This window comes from Artemia franciscana, chromosome 14 (genome assembly GCF_032884065.1).
Source record: "Artemia franciscana chromosome 14, ASM3288406v1, whole genome shotgun sequence".
Classification (NCBI taxonomy): Eukaryota; Metazoa; Arthropoda; class Branchiopoda; order Anostraca; family Artemiidae; genus Artemia; species Artemia franciscana.
In genome coordinates, this window is record NC_088876.1 from 41258441 (window position 1) to 41279691 (window position 21251).

Genomic DNA, 21251 nt, shown 5'->3' on the forward strand with positions numbered 1-21251 from the left:
GAGTATATTTGAATAATTACTTGTAATGCTTTAAATCAATAGTAATAAAGAGTCAAATTAATTGGGAATCAGAAACCAAATTATGAAATTTCGGCTGAGATCAAGTTTTCTTAGCCTAATTCATACATTTAGACAAATTTTCTCTTAACGCAAATTGGCTTAACACAAAACTAACCTGACTGAAATTCATCATTTGGCGATATCCTTTTAAATACTGCCATTTGAGAACAACAACCAAGATGTTCAGATCCTGCAAATCCTTGGCCAATTCCTTTGATTTCAAAGCTATAGTCAGGGTAGGAGGAACATATTTTTTCACACCTATAAAAAAAAATTTGCCAAAATTCAATAAAAAAAAGAGCGAAATCCGACATAGGTTAGTACTATCTGAGCACTTTTTTTTTTACAAATTTTATTTATTATTTTTGATTAGTTTGCACTTGCATTTATAATTTCGAACTAAACGGAACAGTTTAGTTGTGTTAATTTTTATATTTCAATATTAAAGTTAATTATAGTTTTCGATATTTTATAAAATAGCTTTATAGTTTATTTATAAATTAGTACATAAAACTGTTTAAAAATGGTATTATATTTTTATAAAAAAAGTTAAATATATGCATTTGAACTTAATAATCATGACCTAGGTTACTGTCAATCATTGGGCAAAATCTGTTATTATTTTTCGTCGATATTGTAAGAATTGCTACACATGTGTCAATAATGCAAGCACCTCCTCCACTTTTTGAATTTCTCAGCACCTCGCTCTTTACGCTAAGGTTTGACCTTTTGTTCCAATTATTTAAGAATGATTCCTGATACACAAGGGCCGTTTAATTAGAATAATAAGCTTTTTCCAAAGTTTCAAAAAAAAATTTAGCGTAAAGAGTAGGTATTCAGAAGGGGGCAACACCCCTCATATACAACATAATTTCTGTTCATTTTAAGTTTTAATGTTGATCCTAACTTTCAATTGAAAAAAACTTGCATTTGTTTTATTCAATTTTTGATTGTTTTTTATATAATGCCTGGAAATCCAGTCTCCCTTCATGGAAAATTCCATTTCCCAAAACGTTCCTCGATGGACAGATACTCCCACGTACCTCCCCCTCCCCTCGAAAAATATATGTATACTTCCCAATTCCCAAATCTATGTGTAAACAATAAGTAAAGTTCAAAGCTTCCAGCCCTTCCCAGGGGACTGCTGGGGGTCAAGTCATCCTCAAAGACATGAATACCAAAGCTTTCTGGGCAACAGCCCTCATATACGCAATAATTTCATTTAGTTCGTTTTAATTTTTAATGTCAATCCTAACTTTCAGTTGAAAAAACTTGCACTTTTTTATTCAATTTCTGATTGCTTTTACATAATGCCTAGAAATTTAGTCTTCCTTAATGAGAAATTCCCTTCCCCGAAATATTCCTCAATGGAAAGGTACTCCCACGTACCCCCCCCCCCTCCTCGAAAAATATATGTATACTTCCCAATTCCCAATAGCCAATACTATATGTAAACAATAGGTAAAGTTCAAAGCTTGCAGCTATTCCCCAGGGGACTGCTGGGGGGTCAATTCATCCTCAAAGACGTAGATAATGGAGCTTTCGACTATGCTGAACAAAATGGCTATTTCAAAATTTGGACTGGAGAACTCTGGGAAAAAAGGAGCATAGGAGGGGAGTAGCTGCCTCCAGTATTTTTAGTTACTTACAAATTGCACAAGAACTTTTTATTTCGGATCAAATAAACCCTTTCCCGATCTTCTAGGATTAATAGTTCTATCCAATCACCCCTGGGAAAAAAATTAATAAAAAATAAGCATAGATCAGTGATCTTGCTTCCGACGATAAATACAAAATTCCATATTTCTGTACAAAGGAGCTTGAAACCACTGCAATAGTGTTCTCTGATATGCTGAGTCTGATGGAGTGATTTTATTAAGATCATTGGATGTTTTGGGGGTGTTTTCCCCTTTTTCGGAAAAACCGGAAAAATTGTCTCTGGCTCATAACTTTTGATAGGTAACATTAAACTTGATAAATTTTATATATTTTGAATAAGCATCAAAATTCAAATCTTTTGATGTATCTACTGTTATCAAGACTGTTTCTTAGAGTTTCGGTTACTATCGAGCCGCATCACTTCTTACTTACAGTTAGTTACCACGAACTGTTTGAAAAGCTCATAATGAAATTATGGACTATGCCGTTTCGATGGAAGCCAGTTAAAACAGGACCAGTTGAAACTTCTAGGAATTTTCGCAGTAAACACAAGTTTTTTTTTTTTATAACCTTTACCAAAATGTAATGTGTTCATTTTCAGCAAGAATAGTATTTGAAGTATCCAAATTGTGCTGGTGATAAAGGAGAAAATCAATAGACCTTGTAAAAACCAAGTGCTATGTTTTTAGTTACTATGCGGTTTTCCGACATTGAAATAAACAACATTAAGTTCTCACCACTTTAAGAACGCTGATAAAAACGTGAAATTATTGACTTTGAAACTAACCTTTTGCGAAACAGTGCTATATGGTTGGCAAAAGCAGCATTTTAGTTGGGAGGTTTCTTTTTTTTTTAGAAACTATTACCTTTTTGTATGGTTGGCTTTGACAAAAGCAGCATTTTAGTAGGGAGGTTTCTTTTTTTTTTAGAAACTATTACCTTTTTGTATGGTTGGCTTTGACAAAAGCAGCATTTTAGTTGGGAGGTTTCTTTTTTTTTTTTTAGAAATTATTACCTTTTTGTATGGTTGGTTTGGCAAAAGCAGCATTTTAGTTGGGAGGTTTCTTTTTTTTTTAGAAACTATTACCTTTTTGTATGGTTGGCTTTGACAAAAGCAGCATTTTAGTTGGGAGGTTTCTTTTTTTTTTTTAGAAACTATTACCTTTTTGTATGGTTGGCTTTGACAAAAGCAGCATTTTAGTTGGGAGGTTTCTTTTTTTTTAGAAACTATTACCTTTTTGTATGGTTGGCTTTGACAAAAGCAGCATTTTAGTTGGGAGGTTTCTTTTTTTTTAGAAACTATTACCTTTTTGTATGGTTGGCTTTGACAAAAGCAGCATTTTAGTTGGGAGGTTTCTTTTTTTTTTAGAAACTATTACCTTTTTGTATGGTTGGCTTTGACAAAAGCAGCATTTTAGTTGGGAGGTTTCTTTTTTTTTTAGAAACTATTACCTTTTTTCAGAAACTATTGTTAATGCAGTTATCTCAAACTATAACCTCGTTTATCGTTTTTATAAACATTTTTTAAAATTCCTAATACATGTCTCGGACATCAGAAAGTGCCGTATGACCAACCAGATCTTTAATTCAGTATATTTCAGTATCAAACCTTAAGTACTTAGTTACCATGGTGGTTTTGGAAAAATTGCAGTTAAGCTACTTTTCCCAACTTGGAAATTTACTGAGGCAGGGGAATTATATTTCGAGGGGTGGACCTCAAATCAAGTTCAGCAGGTAATTCTCAAATGCCAACCTTTGTCCTTTCCCCTCTCCTGGACACAGTATACACACCTTAAGTTATGGAAAGGAGGTTGTTTTTAAAACCAAGCTCGGTTCCAGGAAATCGTCTTTAGGAGGAGGTTTGAATGGCTTGGAGGGAGGTGTAGAGGGGGAAGAAGTAGAGGGAGGTACAGAAGGGGAAGACGTGGAGGGAGGCGGAGAGGGGAAAGGAGTGGTGGGAAAGCGGGCTAAGAATACTTTCTTCGATCCACCAAAACGATTTGGATTAAAAACTCTTATGAGACCTACAATCTATTCACAGTTACGTAACGACGTAGATTAAAAGGTGTTGCCACAACTTTTGTAAAAAAAATTTATATCAAGAATCTCCACAGAGGTGTAAATTTCCCTTTTCTTTGAAAGATTCGCTCAAGGACTCCCCAAGGAAAATCAACAGAACTGAAGGACTCCCACCTTTATACGAACTTCCTTGACAAAATTTAGTACCAAAATCGGCTCCGGAATTTTTACTGTTCCTACTGCTTTAAAGGTACATTATTTGAAAGCTAGCTTTATCTATTACCCTCTTAATTTAATAAAATGAAAAAACAAGTTTTTTAACTGAAAGTAAGGAGCGACATTAAAACTTAAAACGAACAGAAATTACTCCGTATTTTAAGGGTTTTTTCCCTCCTCAACACCCCACTCTTTACACTAAAGTTTGACTCTTTCTCTCAACTTTACTTTTTAAAACAGTAAAAAAGTTTAACGTAAAGAGCGGGGCGTTGAGGAGGGAAAAGCGCCTTTAATATACGGAGTAATTTCTGTTCGTTTTAATTTTTAATGTCGCTCCTTACTTTCAATGAAAAAACTTGTTTTATTTCCATTTTATTTCTGAACGTTTTTGAATTAATACATTTTTTTTTGACTGTCCGCAAAATGAATAATTAAAACGAAATTTGCATATTATTTTTTTTTGGCAAAAATGGCTTTCTCTCAGTTTTTATCGGAAAATTTTGAGAAAAGAAAGAGTGGGGAAGGGGGCCTAGTTGCTCTCCAATCTCCAATCTTTTGGTTACTTAAAAAGGAAACTAGAACTTTAAATTTTTTACGAACGTTTTTATTAGTAGAAAATATACGCAACTTGAAAATTAACTTACGTAACGAACTTCTATATTTTGTATATTTTTATTACGTATATGAGGGGGTTTGCCCCCTCGTTAATACCTCGCTCTTTACACTAAAGCTTAAATTTTGTCCCAATTCTTTAAGAATTACCCCTGAATCACAAAGGCCGTAGAATAAATAGTTGAAATTACTAAAAATACTTTAGCGTAAAGAGCGAGGTATTTAGGAGGAGATATGCACCCCACGTATGCGTAATAATTTCTGTTCGTTTTAAACTTTAATGCTGCTTCTTACTTTCAGTTGAAAAAACTTTTCCATATTTTTTTTCATTGTTTTTTTTTTGTTTTAAATATTGCTAGGATATCCAGCGCCTTCTTCATGGAAGTTATCTTCTCCCATGACAAATTCCTCCATGGAAAGATCCTCCCACGTAACCCCCTCCCTCCCAACGAAAAATACCCCCTGAAAACGTCTATGCGCTTCCCAATAGCCATTACTATACGTAAACACTGGTCAAATTTTGTAACTTGCAGCCCCTTCCCCTTGGACTGTGAGGGAGTAATTCGTCCCCAAAGACATTGTTATTAGTTTTTTTTACTATGTTGAACAAAATGGCTGTCTCAAAATTTTGATCCGTTGACTTTGGGAAAACATTGAGCGTGGGAGGGGGCCTAAGCCCCCCACCAAATTTTTGGGTCACATAAAAAGGACAGTAAAACTTTTAATTTCTGTTAGAATGAGCCCTCTCGCGACATTCTAGCACCACTGGGTCGATACGATCACCCCTGGGGAAAAAAATAAAAAAAAATAATAAACACGCGCCCGTGTTCTGGCAAAAAAATACGAAATTCCACATTTTGTAGATAGGAGCTTGAAACTTCTACAGTAGGGTTCTCCGATACACCGAATGCTATGGTGTGTTCTATGACTTTTAGTCATAGTTCTATGACTTTTAGGGGGTGTTTCCCTCAATTTTCCAAAAAAAGGCAAATTTTCTCAGGTTCGTTACTTGTGATGCGTAAGACTAAATTCGATTAAACTTACATATTCAAAATCATCACAAAAATATGATTATTTTGATGTATCTATTAGTATCAAAATTCCCTTTTTTAGAGTTTTGTTTACTGTTGAGCCGGGTCGCTCCTTATTTACAGTTCGTTATCATGAACTGTTTGATGTATTGCCTTGTCTGTTACCTTGAGATTCCAAGGACAGTGACCGGGAGACCTGATTGTTTCAATTGTCCAAGGTAGAAACTTGCACAACCACATAAGAAAGTTTCCACAATCACAAAATAAAACATAAGAAAAACTCAAAAATTCAATTCATGAGAAACAACTCCAAATTCAGAAACTTACACAACCAAATGTGTCTTTAAACCAAAAAAAAACTCAAAAATTCCATACATGAAAAACACCTCCACAACACATTTATGCCGTTTTTGTTAGTAACAGACGCATAATTTAAAAATAAGAACGTTAGTGAAAATCAGCAAAAAATAAGCTAAAAGCATATATAAGATTTATTACTGAAACCGGCTATCACAAGCCCAAATGGGCCGAATTCGTACTTTAGCGTCAAAAGACAAAAAATAACCCAAAACAAACAAACAAACGAGAAAATCATAGAGGGGTCTATCTCAAATACGTAAAAATGTCAAACAATTAAAAGTCATAAAATTAAAAGGTCAACGCCAAATTAGAAAATGTCAAAGCAATAAAAACTCCTAATGACACCAAATTGATTGAGAAAGAGTGGCTTTGAGTTGAAGATGTAATTGCCTTAGCGAGTCAACAGGATGTTTGGATTTTTACGGACAAAGAGCGTTATGAACAGACCTTAGATACTTTCAGGGGGGAGAGGGCGAAAATAATTTGATGTCCTTAGTTCCTTTAGCTTAAATGAGTCAATATTACTTACCGACCAAAAAAGCAGCATAGCAAAAAAATTAATGATAAAAAGAGAGGTGAAGTAGCAAAGAAATAGTAGTAAAGAAGCAGAATTAAAGAGTATGCAGAGTGAAAAAAGTAAGTAAAAAAAAAGTAGAGCTTACCAGTTTTTGAACTCGTCCCTAGTCCACTCAAACTTGTGGTCCCAATGCCTCATTTCTTTAGAATTCCTAAATAACACATTGAACTCCTTATTGGGTGTTGTTAGCAAGACCAGTTTTGGCTGAATTCGTCTGAATATCATCTCAGGTACTTTCTCAAGAGTGTCAGGATACAAATGCTCTATTCTAGAGTACAACTCTATTACTATTAATTAATGAATTTCAGTTATATACACTTCAGTTGAATGTAAATATCCTTCAGCTGGTGTTGATTTTATTGAAATTATCTATTTTTTCATACTATCCTTACACACGATATAACAAGAGCCATCACGGATATAATGAGTGCAAATGGGAAAAATTATGCAACACAGGCCAATTAGATAAAAACAGTGGCATTTATTTTGAGGCGAATTATACAAAGAATGGCAGAAGAGGGGGGCACCTATATTTTTGTCTCCTCCTAAACTTTGGAAAATACCTTCTTTGGACGTGTTTTCATTTAAAAATACCTTTTTCTTCTATTTTCATTGAAGAAATCAAAAACAACGACAAAATTACCCTCCCCTAGATACTGGAAAAACCGTTTTGCCCCCCTCCAATATATTTGAATTTCGCCACCTAATAAAAACATACATGAAAATAAGGGGGAATATCATAGCACATCTGCTCTTTTATCTATGAGCGTAAGGACTCAAAGGCACAACTTTTTCCAAACGTGCCTTAGAAAGGTTGAAATTTGCCCCCACAGAAAGAAGAATGTTCATTTTTTTATACTATCCCTACATGCTATATAAGAAGAGCCATCATGGATATAATGAGTGCAAATGGGAAAAATTATGCAACACAGGCCAATTAGATAGAAATAGTGACATTTATTTTGAGGCGAATTATTTATTTTTTTTTGGGCGGGGGAGGGGAGGAAAACTATATTTTTGTTTCCTCCTAAACTTTGGGAAATACCTTATTTAAAAATAGCGACGAAGACCACACTGCCTTTCCATAACAAACAAATACAACGTAGAGACAATAGGGAAAATTTCAAGACAGTGGAAATTATTTCTGTAGATATTTCGGCCCTATGTGCAAGGGCCGTCTTCAGCACAATATAAGAATAAGAGAGAAAATATATATATATATATATATATATATATATATATATATATATATATATATATATATATATATATATATATATATATATATAAATCACAATACCATGTGATTGCGGAAAATACTATGGCGGCAGGACCCATCAGAATCTAGACAAACGGTTACAACAGCATAAAAATGACATAGACAAGGCCTTAATTTCAAATAGTTCCAACAACTCCTTTGATTCTGCTTTAGGTTGGCATATATTTAATAATCCGGCCCACATAATACTTTTTGAAAACTCTTCACTCATTAGTAATGATTTGGGAATAAAACAGGTGGTTCGAGAATCAATCGAAGTTAATCTCAAAATAAATAATAATATTTCTTTGAACAGGGACTTGGGGGAATACTCACTAAATTCTTTATACTCAAATTTAATTAAAAATGATCTAACAAAATATTTTACTAAACCGATTTATAATAGTACTGAACCAACTACGAAAAGGCCTTTGAGACAGGCTGCTAAACAAGCAAGATTAGCTTTAAGAAATTGCATCTAATCATTTTATTCTCTTCAGTTTGAATGAGCTTATATTCTCATTTCATTCTTTTCGCCAGTCCTGGTTGAACTTCGTTGAAGTAAGGATACTAGGGCTATTTTTAAAAAAAGTTTTAAAAAGTGTTTTTAATTATTCAGTTTTAATCCTCACAATTTGATGTAAGTTCTTTTATATATATATATATAGTTTCTCTCTTATTCTTATATTGTGCTGAAGACGGCCCTTGGACATAGGGCCGAAATATCTACAGAAATAATTTCCACTGTCTTGAAATTTTCCCTATTGTCTCTACGTTTTATTTGTTTTTAATACCTTATTTGGACGTGTTTTCATTTAAAAATACCCTTTTTCTACTATTTTCACGGAAGAAATCGAAAACAACGGCAAGATTACCCCTCCCCTAGATAATTAAAAATATATTTTGAATACCCCTCCCTCTAACCAAGTTGTTGTGAATTTACGCCACCTAATGAAAACATTTCTGAAAATAAGGGGGAATATCCTAGCACATCTGCTCTTTTACATGTAAGCGTAAGGACTCGACTCGAAGGCACAACTTTTTCCAAAACATGCCTTCGAAAAGCTGAAATTTGCCCCCACAGAAAGAAGAGTACTCTACACCATCAAGAAATACTTAGCTCTGTCAAATGTGATGAGACTGACATAATACAAAATTAGAAATTACGATCCAGCAACCTCACTGGGGTTGTAGAGGGTTAGCATTTGGTATTAATACAATTTGGTGTTATTGAGAAGGATACAAGTTAAAAAGCAATTCTTACTTCTGAAAATGCAGAAAAATTGTAGTTAACCCGAGTTTGATGGTGCCCCACCCACTAAAAAAAAAGAAGCAGGTACATCCGAATCAAAGTCAGAAGCAGCATTGTAAATATTAATGAACTTCGATCTTTTAACTAATAGGCTCTATTAAAAACTCGTTAAGATTAGTATGTATTGTTAGTAAGGACAGTTTTGGTTGAATTTGGCTAAATACCATTTCAGGTACTTTTTTCATGAGAACTAAGACATAAATTACAAAAGATGAGTTAACTATCGGAAGAAAATTACGCCGTTAGAAATACGGCCATTTCTTCAAAAGCCTATTTTGTGTGTATTGTGTGTAATTATATTATACCTTGTATGTGAGTAGGGGAGGGGGCTTCAGAACCACCCCTATCCCGCACATGTTTTTAACAGTATTTGACATGCCATAGCCCACTCAGACTCTCAATAAGAGGAAACACCACACACTAAATAGTTCTTAGATACCTTTACCAGATCCAGCTTTTCTAGATATGCCGAGAACCTAGTCCCTGAGAACAAGTATGTTGAATCTATCGAAAGCTGACTGAATCAAAATGGTATGAAAAACAATAAAAATGAAGTTGACCAGAGGTATATCAGAACCAACATTTTACCGGCCATTACAATACGGCCGTTTCTTCAAACAATCTACTTTTGTGTGCAATTATATTATACCATGTATGTGAGTAAAGAGGGGGGGGGCTTCGGAACCACCTCTATCCTGAAAATATTAAGTTTTTAACAGTATTTACCATGCCATAGCCCCCTCAGACTGTCAATAAGAGGAAACACCACACACTAAAGACTTCTTAGATAACTTCACCAGACCGAGCTTTTCCAAATACCCCGAGAACCTAGTCCCTGAAAACGCGTATCTTGATTCTATCAAAAGCAGACTGAACTAAAATAGTAAAAAAAAAAAACAATAAAAACGAAGTTGACTGGAGGTATATCAGACCCAAACATTTTACCGGCGATGTACCATGAAGAATTTTTTTTTATAATTTTCATGAGATTTTTGCGTTTGAATTTTCTGCCATCTCCCCTCCCCTTCCCCTCACAAAATACGCATAGGAGTCTGATTTTTCTATTTTTTTTTTTTATTTGATTCTCAATAAGGAACATTAAAAATATTACATTTTTTACGCTAAATGTGCCTGGCCAGACTGATGGGTATGAAAGCTTCACACAATTCTTTTCTAGGGTGAAAGAATACGGCTTTAGCTTGTCCTCGACCACAGCTGTCCCATCTTAAGTTATTCTGCTGAGCTTTCATTCCTTAGAACGGTGTCTGCTTTCGAGTGAAAAATCCATTCAAAAAATAGTCGAATGTTTCAAATTGGAGTTATATCGAAGTCTAAAAGTGCTAAATATTTACGAGAGTTCCCTCGCCCCGTTGTCAAAAACGTTTTCTTAGAATAATAAATGAAAAAAAAATAATCAAGGTCTAAGCGAGGAGAATTTTCACAGGTCCAAAAGTGCTGCCATCTACTTTTACCACCTATTTGTATATGGTTCTTGTGAGTTTGTGAGTTGACTTCTTGTTTTAGTGACTGAAGTAAAGGAGCTGTGGAGAAGAAATAATCACTTCTTTCTCCTAAACTTATTAGCTCCCTAATTGCTAAAGAAATTGGCATTCTTTGCATTTTCTTAGTGGTGATACTACGAAGTTGGCATGCTGCAAAAAAATAAATTTTTGAACCCAAGAGAGATATAATTTTCTTTTCAAGGGTGATTATTACTCCTTAAACAACTGTTGCAAGAGTATTGCATATTTATTTTTTTTTTGCATAAAAATTCGTTTTTGAGATACATCAATTTAAAATTTCGAGGGGCTGAAAACTTTTTTATTTCAGTATATACAGATAAAAAGAGAAATTGTTCTGCTTACAAAATAAAGTAACAAAAGAGAAAGTAACTGCTTACAAAAGAGAATGGCCACTTTACAAGTCTTCTATCAGACCCATCGCTGAGTATGGACACCCGCTATATGCTGGTGCTCTGAAAACGTTATTGGCGTCATTTAATAGGGAGATTCAGTCATACCCCACGACTCCCTATCACAACATAAATTTACCTCCTTCTTTAGAGTTTTATCTCGTTTCAAAAAGTCGAGCCAACAAGACAGACACGTAGGTAAAGAGTTTAACTCAATTTTCTTGAGGCTGGTAACTCAGAGTATTTGAAGAAGAGCTTCGATCGACGTTGAATTTTAATCAGGAACAATCTTCCAGGAGAAATTGTCCCTGAATCCACATGTTTATAGATTTCTCTTGGAAAACCCATCTAGATCGAACGAGTATCTCCTGCGTAAGAATGCTGGGGATTACCCTGTGTTTCAAATACCTTCTACCCGTCAGCTCAATCATCCCACTTTACAAGTCTTGTATCAGACTCCGAGTATGGACGCCCATGGACTACATAGTATGGCCTACATGCTGGTGCTCCGAAAACGTTATTGGCGTCATTCCAAAGATCAAGATTAGAACTAATAGGGGGATTCAGTCATACCCCACGACTCTATCAAGTCTATTAGTGAGAGATTTTTTCTACAACAACATAAACTTACCTCCTTCTTTAGAGTTTTCTCTCATTGTTCCTAAAAGTCGAACCAACAAGACAGACACGTAAGTAAACAGTTCAACTCAATTTTCTTGAGGCTGGTATGCCGAAAACAGAGTATTTGAAGAAGAGCTTCAATCGACGTTACATTTTAATCAAGAACGATCTTTGTGGAGAAATTATCCCTGAAAAATTTCTCTGTTGACCCTTTCAAAAGATGACTCAACAGTCATCTAAAACCCTGATAAAAGACTAGCGTCAAATCAGATATTTAATTATAACTGGCACCACAAATTTAGGAATTAAAAACAAAATAAAATACTCACACCTCAATTCCAGTTACAATGTCACAACCTTGTAATCTATCTTCAAATTCAGACATGTCTCCAGACATTATAAAAACTTCCAAAGGCTGCGTTCTGCGCTCCAGAGAATCACAAATAGTAGGTTTCGCAACATCACAGTTGTTTCTAAGGGTGCTTTCGTCCACATCAACTAAAACAATCTCTTCTAGAAAGGACAGTGTTTTCAAGTAGCGAAACACAGCACAGGTTGAACTACCAAAATCAACCATCTGAAAACAATAATATTTCTAAAAATTTATACGAAAATTCCAATTTCAGAAAAAAAAGAATTTCAAAATTCGGCTGTTTTACAAACGCAATCATACAAACACAAACTACAGAGAAAACAATAAAAAGATTATTTTTCATCTTAACAGTGGATTGGTGCGCTGATTTTAGGATCCTTTGACTGAGAGGGCGAAGGTTCAAATCCTAGGGTACCCAATTATTTAGTTCTGCACGGGGGTCAGTGGCGTGACTTTGTAAGCTCAACCAGGTTCGGTCCAGCTCTAAATGGGTACTTGGAGAAATCTGGGGAAGGTAAACAGGAAGGGTGTGCGAAAGCACAGGATGGTTGCCCCCCCCCCATTGCACTTCCTGGCTGAAGGGCAAAGAAACAGAGATCAGCACCGCCGGTAAGGATTGCAAAATCTAATGCCATAATCTTTATTTAACTTACTTTATGAAAACAGTGCCCTTGAACACTTTTTTTTTCAGAAAAATATTACTTATATCCACGGGATCCGTTAAAATAAAAAGTGTATCGTTTGAAAGGAAAAGGAGCATTTTTCAAAAAGAAGAAGCTGCTTTATATTAATTTTAAGGTCAAATTTAATATATGAAGCCACCCCGAGAATAGTTGATCCTCAGATCCTCCCTTACCAAATATAAGCACCTTTACCATTATCATGAGGCAAATGTTTATTGAAGATGATATACTGAATTTGATATTATTAAGGATCTCGTTGCGCAACGATAAAAATATTGGTTCTCTAGGCAATAATTCTAGACGAATATAATAAGAAAAATGATTACCTTTTTTAGAAGAGTAATGCAAATTTCAACACTTGGCTGCTTCAGACAAAAATAATGATACAATTAAAATCTTGGATCAGAATTTTTATCTTAAAACTTTTTATTTGTCTATTCTTGGACCCTCTTACTGCCCCCACCCTGAAAACTTCTGGAATCCATTGGCCCAGAAAACAATACCTTTAAAAAATTCGGGCAAGCCAAAATAATTTTCGTTTTCTTTGTGCGCGTTTGCCTTCCTAGGCCCGAAAGTTTTAGGATGATCCAAAAAAAAAATCTTTTGACTCGTTGTGGCGCTCGTGTTTTGGGTTTCTGATGTTGCCAACCAAATTTTTGTTTGTTGTGGGGGTTGTTTGATTCGTAGCCTTTGTCGGGTTATTTTTCATCTTAGAAATCCAAATCGTAGCATTTTGCCTTGCAACTAAGCCATTTGTGCTCAAATCCTCTATAACTAAAGAAAAGCGTCATTAGCATTGTAGCCCTGGCCGTATGCAAGGAGAGGAGGGGGTTTACCTGGTTGACACCCCCTCCTGACATTCTGACTTGTGAAATAGTACAAAAATGGACGTAAACAAAATTTGATGCGTTTGTAAAACTTTATTAGTAACCCCCGTCCCATGATAAAAATCCTGGTTCGACCTTGCTTTTTTCGGATGATTCAGAAAAACATCGGTTCTTCAGACAATCATTCAAGATCAAGATGCATAAACGACGTTTTTCGCCAATAGTAATTTAAGTGTTTCTTTTTCTTGTTCTATTTAATTTCTTCTTCTTTTCTTCTCGCTGCAACAAAATATTTTGCAGACGGTGGATAAATAAATCATTATTATTATAAGAAAATTGTGCCGAATAAGTATTTGTTGTTACATTTTTATAAGTTTTATTTGGAGAGATTAGTGTTAAGCGGACAAGTCAGATGAGGAATGATCGAACACATAAAAATGGCATTAGTCTGACTTACAGTCAAATAAAATTCAAATGCATTCATCATTGTAAAGTGCACTCACCAAAAGATTTATTATTTTTATATAAAAACCTTAGTATTTTAATAATGTTTAACAGTATTTAAAAAATATATAATCATTAAAGTAGCAAGGACACTAATAATGAAATCTGATTCTTTGAATTGGTTAAGTTGAAACTTACCCACTCATATAAATCTTGTACGTCTTAAAACATTAGGAAAGACATATAATTCATTTTTAATGATAAAATTCTTCAATCTTTTATTCAAATTTGTGCACTCCCGGGTGCCAAGTTTAAATAAAATGAACATTGCGAAAAAATCAGCAGAAAATAATTGAAAAAAATATATCATCAAGGAGCCTCAGAAAGTGTAACATTCCTGATTGCTATGCCTGAAGGAGAATAAAATTATTCGACAGTAAACTGGGTAAAAATCCAGTGATGAGTAAAATTATATAAAAACATAGGCTAACTCTAACATATTGAGCTGTTTTAGCCGACTTGTTAGCGCTCTAGACTTGAAATCCTGAGGTCAGATGTTCAAGTCCTGGAGTCACTGGCTATTTTATTTGGAGCGGGGGTTACTGGTGTGACTCGGAAAAGTCAGCCGGAGTCATCCAAGCTCTAAAATGGATACCTGGAGAAATCTGGGAGAAAAACACGAGAAGCGTCAGATGATTTACCCCCAACCACATATTACACTCCCAGCAGATGGCATTGAATCATCAACCTTGGCAACGCAGACCACTGGTTAGCATGCGTAAAAGTTGGAAGTTGTAACAAATCGTTAACAAATAAGGACTGAAAAAATGGATCATAGAATACCTACAAATCTAAGCTATGCATTGATTTGCTTATTACTATATAATTCAAGGCTTCAAATTATTAGTTGGTGACTTACGTAAGGAACATGTTTTAAGAAAGACCAATTATCCTATTTTGTTGTATTTTTCCCTTCAAATATTTTTTCAAAATTATCACTTTTATTACTTAAATCGTATTACAAAAAGTAAAAATATTAACTTCATCGTTTCGATTCATGATCCAAGAAAAGAAATATATTTCTTTTCACTTCCGAGTGTAAAAAAAGGACTTGAATTGAAATATTACTCTAATATGTTTGTCTTAATGATAGACAATTAGACCAACCCCTTGTAGAATTAACATGGAATAAATTGTAATGGAAAACTCAAGACAAGGAAGTGAGTTCCATTAAAATCAACGAGTTGAATTAAAATGAGTTGACTTTCTGGAATTACTGAAAAGCCTTGAAAGCCGTGACTAATTAGAGTAAGCCTAGACAGATAGTCTGTGTGATAGGCAAAACTGGCATAATGTTTTCAGAGTTGTATAAATATAATTCATTTCACTGGTTGATAGTCTATAATCCATCCTAGGGCACAACTAAGGTATATAGGTTTATATTAAGAGTAATTCAACTAGTCTATCAGTACTGTGAGGCAATTGGTGATCCCCCAAAAAATGATTCAAAGATTTGTAACTGACTATGTCCCCAGAACTTGCCGACGATTGGGGAACTGAGATTGTTCATATCATGTGAGCTTACCTACTGGGAAAGCCCACTGGAATTACAATTTTTAGAATTACAATTACAAGCTTTTACGGGTTTCTGCAATATTTTTGAATGCTTAAGTCCAGAGTTACCGAATTAACCGAATTTACAAAATTAAAATTAATCAATTAAAATAATAATATTTTTTTTGATTAATTTAAAAATTAATCGAATTTACCGAATCAATATCTATATATTATTTTTCACAGTTGGGTTTGAGACACAGACAAATTTTGCGCACAAATTCTGACCTTTGTAACAATTAAAATAAAGATCTTAAAAAACTTTTTTTCAGACATGATTAGACAGAAGATAGACCTAGGGAGTGATAAAGTTTTTCATTTTGATGTCCTTGGTACTTTAATAGCATATTACGATTATTTATTAGTACTTTTTCAATATAAAAACATTACCATATATCTTTCAACTATAGCACTGGTGGACAACTTATTGAGTCAACAATAAGCAACCCAATAAAACATCAGAAGGCCATCAATAATAGAAAGTCGCTGACCTTTTCACAAATTCTTGATTTCCAAAAAATTTCAAAAACTTTTCCAAAAACTTCACAACTGGTTGTACAATTGAGCTAAAAAATACTCTGAAAATTCCAAGTGATGATAAATTCTAATGAAGTTGAACATTACTAAAATAAATTTGATCATTCTTTTAAGAATACTAGCCAAATTAACTTTAAAGTCAATTTTATCAGCCAAAAATATATTTGGATTTTTTGTAAGTTTTTAAAATTTCAACAAGTGACTTTGAAGCACAGTCTCAAAATATCCAAATTTTATTTGTCTAAAATGCTCAGGTCATGTAACATATAAATAATCTAAGCTATAGCTGGTACACTAAATGATACATTAAATGTTACATTCTTCCTCCCCCTCCTTATGCCCACATTCTCATTGTTCAAAAGGTTTTTTTGAATTTCTTCGTATGTTTACGTGATGCTACAATTTCCCGTTTTTTCTTTTCCTTTTGGAATTTCTATAATCGAAATTTCTCAATATGCAGCGTCACAACTAAAAAAACATATTCGAAAAAAAACATGTAAAAAAACGCGTAAAAACATGTAAAATGTTACATTCTTCCTCCCCCTCCTTATGCCCACATTCTCATTGTTCAAAAGGTTTTTTTGAATTTCTTCGTATGTTTACGTGATGCTACAATTTCCCGTTTTTTCTTTTCCTTTTGGAATTTCTATAATCGAAATTTCTCAATATGCAGCGTCACAACTAAAAAAACATATTCGAAAAAAAACATGTAAAAAAACGCGCAAAAACATTTAAGATTCTATAGAATTAAAATGTCATTAGTCTAAAATGATTGTTATTTAACATACAGATAACAGAATTCATTGCAGAGCAAAAAGGTATAATGTGAGCCCCTCCTCCTCCCCCAGTGGCCGAAATTTCATTGTTTGCAAGATTTTTCATATAGTTTTGTGTACTACTAATAATAATAATTTATTGGTCCCCGCTCATACAAAACGAAAAAAGGCGGAGTACAAATTAAAGGAAAAAGAAAAAGGAAGCCACAAATCCAATAGAGAACAACAAAATAGAATAACAAATAGAATAACAAAATAGAATATAGAATAACAAAATAGAATAACAAATAGAATAACAAAAGAGTCATTGCGTCAGTTGAACTCATACAATACACGAACAGGTAAAAAATAAAACCGACAAATTTTTGATGCTGTACATTCAGAAGAGGGTAATATTTCTATTGAGTGTGCAGACCTCATACTGTACAGACCCATGCTGCATGCTGTGTAGACCAAGTATTACTCTCTCGACGGGTACATCTTCGCAAAAGCTTCAAATATTTACAATAATCCGACTGAAGTTTAGATCTATTAGTTTGGGTTAACCAATCCCACAGAGGCAGGGTTGTCACCGAGTGAAAAAATATCACATCATTTTAGTGATTTTGGTTGATTTTATGATTTTCTTCAATAATCTAAAGATCTATGTGCTGATTTAGTAATTTTTTCTTTTGGCAATATAGGCAATCACTAAAAATGGTGATAAATAGCTAGGGATGGCAACCCTGTACAGAGCAGACACGTAAGGAAGGGCTACAAATGAACATAATTTAGTAATATCTTTCTATTCACAGTAGCCTATGTCTTAGAGGAATAAATTTGCTGTAGCTCGTATATATAGAACTTCGTAATTTTCTTTAAAAGTAGAAGTGTTAAAGAGAAATATTTAATTAAAAAATACTTCAATTTTAAATAAACATTAACAATTTCAATTGAGACCAAGATTTTGACTGAGATAACAAAAAAATTGGCAAAATTCCAAAGTTTTTGTCATGGGTTATTATTTCTCATAAAGACACCAAAAATGGATCCAGCGCTTCTTATTAATCATCCTTATTAATTCTAAATAAATAATCATTTTTAATCCTAATTAAATAATTATATATAAATAAGTAATTCTAAATAAATAATTCTAAATAAATAATAATTCTGTATAAATAATTAGAGCTAATTCCAGAAAAATATTTCGTTTCTAAAAAAATTTTTTATAAAAGTATGAAGTACTTCTTACTACTTTTAATTGAAAGGAGGTGGGAGCTCTTATTATTTTGCGCATAGATTATTCCTACTTGCCCTTTCTTTTATTTTGATTTTTGTGTGTGCAGCGTTACAGGTAACAAAAACTGTGCAGTGTTTGTGCAACTAACAACAAACTGTTCACACATGTTAAATCCTAGAATATCCAAATTTTTAGTGAAAATTTCACTGACGACTGCATAATATCGTAGTATTTAGCAAAGCAGAAAAAAGATATCATACCCGTCTATAGTTTGGGTAGTCAAAAATCTCACTGACAACTGCAGAATATCGTTGTATATATACCGGTGGATCAAATAAGATTATTGTTTCATTATCATCTTTGAGCTGTAAAGAAAATGAGTTGTTAAATAGAGTTAGATTATTTTTTCCCATGGATCCATTTACATGAAAACCACCTTTTTTTACAGTTTTTCTTTCAATTATTTTAAGATTGTGAAGTTTTTAAGATGACACAACAAGACAATCAGTATTGCCACACTGAACCGTTAAAATAAACAAATCAAACTAAATAGCTGTACTTAACAAAGGTAAAAATTCAAGCATTAACAATCTGTTGACTCCCAAAGATAACTTTCAACGAAAAGATGCACATCCGTAAGCTGATGAGTAACTTATGTTTTAAGTTTTTTTTCACTGATTTTTTAGCCACGTGCAATTATTTATTTGGCACATTTTACCAAAACTGCATATGGTGATTAATTTCATTTAAAATGAATTCCTTATTTTTTTTCTAACTTAATAACTAATGAAATTAATCTAACTAAATGAAAAGTATTCAATGGAGAAAACCGGAAAAAAACGATTAAATCCTCCATACAATGCTGGTCACACAATTTACTTATATGAAGTTTATGAGCCGTTCTAAACTTCTATTTCCTCTTCGCTTTTTTTGCCCGTTCCTGATTTTTTCTAGTAGGACTTTTTTTGGTAGGATATTTCAAAAAATGTAGTGACTAAACCTGCCTGGATAGGAGTGGCTCATCTCAATTTAAAAACCATCGCAATACATTTGACAGTTAAATCTTTTGAACTTTCATTGCTCCGTCTTCATCAAAGCATTAAACTGTTGCAATCAGATAAATTTTAACAAGATTCCATCTATGTATCTTCACAACTACAAGGATGTTGGTCCTCGAATGGAATTTTATTATGTCAAGCAAAGTGGCATAGTGGAGTTTTTTTTAAAGTCGTGCTAAGGTCTTGCAATTATTACTTATATGAAGATCTAAACAAAGTGAGCTGTTTTAAAACTAAACTCATCAAGTCCTCCTTTTCCTCTTTTTTGTTTACAGTTAAAACGCCCGATTGACTCATGACTTAATACTATCACTAAACATAAGATACCGGTTAATGGCTCTGAAAACGGTCTCCACGTTGCTTGGCATAATAAGACGCTCTGGCCCTCGACTCTCATGAAAGTCACGTGATATAGATCGCAAATGGAATACAACATTTTGTTATTTTTCTTTTTGTTTTGTTACTAAAAAACTTTGTTGGTGGGTGTGTCAAACTAAGAAAGACAAAACTAGAAAGTATATTGATGGGCATGTCAAAAGAAGAAAGACGAAACGTGTCAAACTGAGTATATGGAAACCAAAGAAGTTTGTTGATGGGCATGCCAAACCAAGAAAGCCAAAACTAAAGAATTTTGTTAATGAGCATTTCAAACAAAGAAAGACAAAACTAAATAAATTTTTTGATGGACGTGTCAAAGTAAGAAACCCAGAACAAAAGAAGTTTGTTGATGGGCACGTCAAACTAAAAAAGTCAAAACTAAACAAGTTTGTCAATAGGCATGTCAAACTAAGAAGGTCAAAACTAAACAAGTTTTTTGATGGGCGTGTCAAACTAAGAAATTCAAAACTAAAGAAGTTTGTCGATGAGCATGTCGAACTACGAAAGTCAAAACTAACGAAGTTTGTTGATAGGTATGTCAAACTAAGAAAGCCAAAACAAAACAAGTTTGTTGATTGGCAAGTCGAACTAAGAAAGTCAAAACTAAAGATGTTTGTTGACGGACGTGTCAAAATAAGAAAGTGAAAACCAAAGAAGTTTGTAGATGGGCATGTAAAACTATGAAAGTCAAAACTGAAGAAGCTTGCCAATGGGGATGCCATCTAAGAAAGTCAAAACAAAAGAAGTTTGTAGATGGGCATGTCGAACTACGAAAGTCAAAATTAAAGAAGTTTGTTGATGGACATGTCAAACTATGAAAGTCAAAACTGAAGAAGCTTGCCAATGGGCATGTCAAACTAAGAAAGTCAAACCAAAACAAGTCTCTTAATGGGCATGTCGAACTAAGAAAGTCAAAATTAAAGAATTTTGTTAATGGGGGTGTCAAACTAAGAACTCCAAAGGAGTTTGCTGATTGACATGTCAAACTATGAAAGTTAAACCTAAAGAAGCGCTTTGATGGGCATGTCTAACTAAGAAAGTGAAAACTAAAGAAGTTTGTCAATGGGCAAATTAAACTAAGAAAGACAAAACTAAGAAGTTTGTTGATGGGTGTGTCAAACTAAGAAAGCCATAACAAAAGAAGTTTATTGATGGGGATGTCGAACTAAGAAAGACAAAACTAAAGACGTCTGTAGATGGGCATGTCAAACTAAGAAAGTCAAAACAAAAGAAGTCTGTAGATGAGCATGTCGAACTAAGAAAGTCGAAACTAAAGAAGTTTGCTGATGGACATGTCAAACTATGAAAGTCAAACCTAAAGAAGCGCTTTGATGGGCAAATAAAACTAAGAAAGTGAAAACTAAACAAGTTTGTCAATGGGCAAATTAAACTAAGAAAGCCATAACAAAATAAGTTTATTGATGGGGATGTCGAACTAAGAAAGACAAAACTAAAGAAGTTTGTAGATGGGCATGTCAAACTAAGAAAGTCAAAACAAAAGAAGTCTGTAGATGGGCATGTCGAACTAAGAAAGTCAAAACTAAAGAAGTGTGTTGATGGGCGTGTCAAACTAAGAAATTGAAAACCAAAGAAGTTTGTTGATGGACATGTCAAACTATGAAAGTCAGAACTAAAGAAGATTGTCAATAGATAAGTCAAACTAAGAAAGGCAAAACTAAAGAAGTTTGTTGATGGGCGTGGCAAA

General features: G+C 33.7%; 1 protein-coding gene across 7 annotated transcripts in view; it reads right to left on the bottom strand.

The window, feature by feature from the left end:
• LOC136035729 (small RNA 2'-O-methyltransferase-like) overlaps positions 1–21251 on the bottom strand; it is a 60024-nt gene that overhangs the window by 23581 nt on the left and 15192 nt on the right. For all 7 annotated transcript variants that reach the window (XM_065717685.1, XM_065717686.1, XM_065717688.1 and 4 more), the window contains 4 exons: positions 18371–18475; positions 11967–12214; positions 6620–6802; positions 176–321 (listed from right to left, as the gene is read on the bottom strand). In XM_065717685.1, coding sequence (XP_065573757.1) covers positions 176–321; positions 6620–6802; positions 11967–12214; positions 18371–18475 — 682 coding nt within the window. The remainder of the gene's footprint in view (positions 1–175; positions 322–6619; positions 6803–11966; positions 12215–18370; positions 18476–21251) is intronic.